This window comes from Muntiacus reevesi, chromosome 10 (assembly GCF_963930625.1).
Source record: "Muntiacus reevesi chromosome 10, mMunRee1.1, whole genome shotgun sequence".
Taxonomy (NCBI): domain Eukaryota; kingdom Metazoa; phylum Chordata; class Mammalia; order Artiodactyla; family Cervidae; genus Muntiacus; species Muntiacus reevesi.
Genome location: NC_089258.1, coordinates 17,317,612 through 17,322,348, shown reverse-complemented (window position 1 = coordinate 17,322,348; position 4,737 = coordinate 17,317,612). Strand labels below are relative to the sequence as shown.

The window sequence follows — 4,737 nt, the reverse complement described above, 5'->3', positions numbered from 1 at the left end:
CTCTAACTAGGGGAACCTAACCCATTTCACAGCGTCTAGGATTGTGTGGAGGGGTCCACATATCACTTGACAATATAAGCAAATTCTGGCTGGAGAAATCTGACTCTCAGGGCGGTTCCGGAGAAATGAGGCGGCTCCTGGTAAACTGAGGCACAGGTAAGATCACTGCCCTGCGAGTTGCAGTCGGCCCACTGCTGCACTCCAGCCCCGCGGGCGGCCCTGCGTCCTGGCATGGAAGCTGAGCACCGCCACCCACTTCCCAGCCGAGCTTTCTATTCCACCACCCCCGCCCATCTCTCCGGGGCTCCCTAACCCCTGCCCAGGCCGCCCGCCTTGCTAGCTGTCCCGTCTTTCTTTACTGCCCCCTCTTTGGGTCCTGCTTGCCTCTGTGCTCTCTGGCACGTCACGGCCCGCTGACTCCCGCGCCTCTGCCGGTCGCTCTCTGCGCACGTCTCGGCGTCCCTGGCATCCTCACGTCACCGTCTCGCATCTTGTGTGGCCCTCGGTGTCTCGCTCTAGACCCTCTCTCACCTCTCTCTCTCTCTCTCTCGATCTCCCATCCCTGGGGTTCTTGTGTCCCGAGCTCTCCGGCTCGATCCTTCCTGGGCGTGCGCTCCGCTGGGTCTCCCTCCGTCTGGGTCGGTCTGCCCCTCTCGCGGCCCCCTCCCTCCTGCCACCCTCCCGTCTCTGGCCCTCCCTCGGGCTCGGCCTGGGGGGTGAGGGGCGGTGTCGCGGGGCGGGGCGCGGCGGCCGGGCGGGGCGGGGCGGGGCGGTGACGCGGGGCCGACCGGGCTAGAGGCGCGGCAGAGCGGGGCGGGGGCGCAGTCTCGGGTCCGACCAGCCGAGCCCCGCGCGCCCCGCCCGCGCCCTGTGCCTCCGCCCGGCTGGCCGGCGGGGGAGGGGGCATGAGCCGGCGCCCGCGCGCCGCCGGGAGCTGCGGGCCGGCCTAGACCCCGCGCGGGCCCCGCGCCCCAGCCGCTGACGCCGCCGAGCTCCGGGAGCCGCGATGCAGCGGCCGGGGGAGCCGGGCGCAGCGCGCTTCGGGCCGCCCGAGGGCTGCGCCGACCACCGGCCGCACCGCTACCGCAGCTTCATGATCGAGGAAATCCTCACTGAGCCTCCGGGGCCCAAGGGCGCCGCTCCCGCCGCCGCCGCCGCCGCCGCAGGCGAGCTGCTCAAGTTCGGCGTGCAGGCGCTACTGGCGGCGCGGCCCTTCCACAGCCACCTGGGTACGTGCGGGTCCGGGGGCCGCGGGGCGCTGGCCGGGCTCGGCGGGAGGAAGCGAGCCGCGGCCTCTGCGGGACGCAGCTCCGGGCACGCAGGCCCCGGGCCGTTGCTTCGGCGCGTTCCAGGCAGGGAAGCAAAAGGGGCAGGCGCCGGGCCGCGCAGAAACCAGGCCTCGTGCCCGTGGGCCAGGCCAGCCGGGAGAGCATTCGCTCTCTTTTTCACTGCGACCCTGTGGTTTCCAGCCCCAAGGAGTCCAGCCCGGGGACCCGAGCCCGCATCCCCATCGCGGGCGCTGGACCAGACTGCGAATGTCAGACTTCGGGTCAAAGCGACCTCAGGCCGCGGGCGCCTGGGCCTTCGCCACAGGACTTGGGAGTGGCCGTTGCTGCCCAAGCCGGGAAAGCTGGACCTTGACGGAAGAGGCCCGTGTGTCTGAGTGCTGTGCTGGGGGCTGTCGCTGGCCGGAGCCAGCCCAGAGCCTCCCGGAGCCCAGGGTCGCAGGCTGGCGGGGAACCCGCCTGTGCTGTAGCGTAGACCCCCTTGGGCCTTGCCTGAGGACAAGAGGCTTGTCTGTGAGCAGCTGCCGGACTGGCCCTTACGCTCCGGATCGGCGGCACCTTGGCCGAGCCTGAACCAGCAACTCAGACTTTTTCTGCTCCTTTCAGTTCTGTTCTTTCCTTGTCCGGGCCCTGCCTTGACCTGCCTGCCCTCTCCACTGCATCCCCTCTTCTGACCTTTCCCTATCTCTCTCCAACCTTCCTCTCAGTGGGGTGGGTCTGCCCTTCCTCTCGCAGTCCACCAAGGATCCCTTCTCCCCTCCCGCTGCCTCCTCCCTTCACCCGCTCATCTTGCTGGGCCCTTCCTGACTCCAGCGGGCCTAACACCGCTGGTAGTGAGATGCTCTCCGGGGCAGGGAGCCCTCCTGCCTTCTAGCAGGACCTCAGCCCAGGGAACTGACATCCTCTATACCCAGTGATCCTCAAACCGGTGATCCGCCTGCCTGAGGGGCAGCGGGACCAGTTGGTTCGTTTTGAGTTCAATTTCTGCTGTCTTTTGCTTCCCGCTGCGCTGTTAATAATTCGTTTGAAGCGGGCAAAAAATAAAAAAATCATTTAGGACTAATGAAAATTGAAATGTCTTCGAGTCTAAAGAGAGAAAACAGGAAGAACAAATTTCCCATTTCTTGGGGGTGCTTTGGAATTTCCGGGAAGCTCCCAACTTCACCCTCACTGACTGTCCCTTGGGGTGGCTGTTTTGCCCTGCATAGACCGGCAGACTGCTTACTCCATTGAAATTCTACCCCCTCCCCCCCAATGCAGCAAAGCCGATTTTGGTGGGGGCAAGTGCTCTTCCTAACTGTGCCGTTTTTTCTTGGTTTCCCTTTTCTGTCACACACATACTCCATTGGTTTGGGAGCTTCGACCTTGTTCATTGGGAATCCTGAAATGTCAGGGCAGTGGGGCCTGGGGAACGCCAGGCAGAGCCCGGGTGGGGGAGGTCCCCCTCCCAGACTCTGGGAACCCCGGCGTCGAGGAGGGTCGGCCTAGCACAAATTTCTCACTTCCCGGCCAGCACGAAAGTTTTGTGCCGGGGGCACTGGCTGAGGGCGAGCTGTCGGCAGGGGCGCACGGTGCGAGGATCTCCAAGAGGAGGAGCACGGCTCGAGCTCACCCGGCTCCCCACTCTCTCCCCCGCAGCCGTGCTGAAGGCCGAGCAGGCGGCGGTGTTTAAGTTCCCGCTGGCGCCGCTCGGCTGCTCCGGACTGGGCTCGGCGCTGCTGGCCGCGGGGCCTGGACTCCCCGGCGCGGCGGGCGCTCCGCACCTGCCGCTGGAGCTGCAGCTCCGCGGGAAGCTGGAGGCGCCGGGCGCTGGGGAGCCGGGCGCAAAGGCCAAGAAAGGGCGTCGGAGCCGCACCGTGTTCACCGAGCTGCAGCTGATGGGCCTAGAGAAACGTTTTGAGAAGCAGAAGTACCTCTCCACGCCGGACAGGTAGCGCGGGGCCAGGCTGGGCCCAGAGGGTAGTGGGAGGGAGGCTGCATGCCCTGCTGAGGGTGCACCCCGCTCTTTCCAGAATAGATCTCGCCGAGTCCCTGGGTCTGAGCCAGTTGCAGGTTAAGACGTGGTACCAGAATCGAAGGATGAAGTGGAAGAAAATAGTAAGTGTTTTCACGGTTTTCTGTGCTATTTGCCACCACGCCCCTGCAGCCTCCGAGAGTTACTCTCCTCTCCTACCGCGGAGACTTGCGCCCAATCCTCGAGATTCCCTCCGTCCTGGTGCCCAGAGGGACCCTCCCTGCTCGCTGTCCCTCTGGGTGCCCTAGCCCAGCTTCCTTCCAGTGCCCTGGTCCAGTTCCTTTCGTGCTCTCTGAGCTCTCAGTGTTCCTGGAAGACTTGAACCCCTCCGCCCGAAAAGCTCTGGTCGCTTCGCCCCAGCAGCGCTCGGACAAATGGCCACCATTTCCCCGGGTCTAGGCGCGGCCTCCAGTGGCCTCGCTGGGCTCTCCAGGTCCTGTCTGCCTCTCCAGGGCGCCGGGATCCCCTGCCATGTCCCAGTTCACCCAGTGCCCCTGGTATCCCTCGCAGGTGCTACAGGGCGGCGGCCTGGAGTCTCCCACCAAGCCCAAGGGGAGGCCAAAGAAGAACTCCATCCCCACGAGCGAACAGCTGACGGAGCAGGAGCGCGCCAAGGAGGCGGAGAAGACGGCGGAGGCGCCAGGCGAGGCCAGCGACCGGAGCAACGAGGACTGAGCGCGGCAGAGGGTGCGGGCCCAGGGAACCCCAGCGCAGTCGGCGGCTCCCAGAATCCGCCGAAAGCCGCGAGTCGGCCTGCGGCGTCCACGCCGTTTGCTTTCTAAACTTTTTATTACCTTGAATGCGGACAGTTAGGGGCCAAACAAGGACAGACCCTGAAGCCAAACCGAGGTCCCAGTGCGCTCGCGGGCCCCAGGCTGGAAACTCACATCAGACGCGGCAGAAGGTCGCCTCCGCTCGGAGCTCCGCGGCGCCAGGCGCTCCACGCGCGTTCACGCCCCGCTCCTCTCCTGCACCCCCCACTCGCCTCTGGCCGGCCTCCGGGCCCAGACGCCTCCAGGCACACACGCGCTTCCACGCGTCGGGGACCCCGCGGCCCGGCGCAGGCCACCATGGCCGGAGATGGCGCCCAGACAAACCGACGTCGCTGGGGCCCCTACCCCTCTCTTACGAAGACGGTGATTTTTTTTTCCAATAAAATATTTTATGACACGGCGGGACTTGATGAGGGAGTTTCTGAATCCTCGAGGTTGGAGGGGGACACGGCGAGGTAAGAGGGACACACGCAGTGGCTTCTGAAACATCCTTGCCCCGGGGTTCCATGAACGCGAGCCTTAACCAGCTCCACCCGGCCGAGGCCGGCACGCTGGCGGCTCGGTTGCTGCAGGATCCTAGGAATCGCCTCCACTTTGGGCATGAGAGGCCAGTCCGAACTTGCTCCCTTCCTTCTCTGCCCAGGGCGCTGCGGATGGCAGCAAT

General features: G+C 65.5%; 1 protein-coding gene across 1 annotated transcript; it reads left to right on the top strand.

The window, feature by feature from the left end:
• The first annotated feature begins 826 nt into the window (after positions 1-826).
• Positions 827-4,460, top strand: BARX1 (BARX homeobox 1). The gene is made up of 4 exons (XM_065947174.1): positions 827-1,229; positions 2,925-3,216; positions 3,299-3,383; positions 3,811-4,460. The coding sequence occupies exons 1-4, from the start codon at positions 1,007-1,009 to the stop codon at positions 3,973-3,975; spliced, it is 765 nt and encodes a 254-aa protein (XP_065803246.1). The 5' UTR covers positions 827-1,006; the 3' UTR covers positions 3,976-4,460.
• The last annotated feature ends 277 nt before the right edge of the window (positions 4,461-4,737 follow it).

What these genes read in the sequence shown, in the direction of transcription:
- BARX1 (XM_065947174.1), top strand. Translation starts at nt 1,007, where the DNA reads ATGCAGCGGCCGGGGGAGCCGGGCGCAGCGCGCTTCGGGCCGCCCGAG. An exon ending in TACCTCTCCACGCCGGACAG is followed by an intron (nt 3,217 to 3,298) that starts GTAGCGCGGGGC and finishes CGCTCTTTCCAG; the next exon opens with AATAGATCTCGCCGAGTCCC. An exon ending in GGATGAAGTGGAAGAAAATA is followed by an intron (nt 3,384 to 3,810) that starts GTAAGTGTTTTC and finishes TATCCCTCGCAG; the next exon opens with GTGCTACAGGGCGGCGGCCT.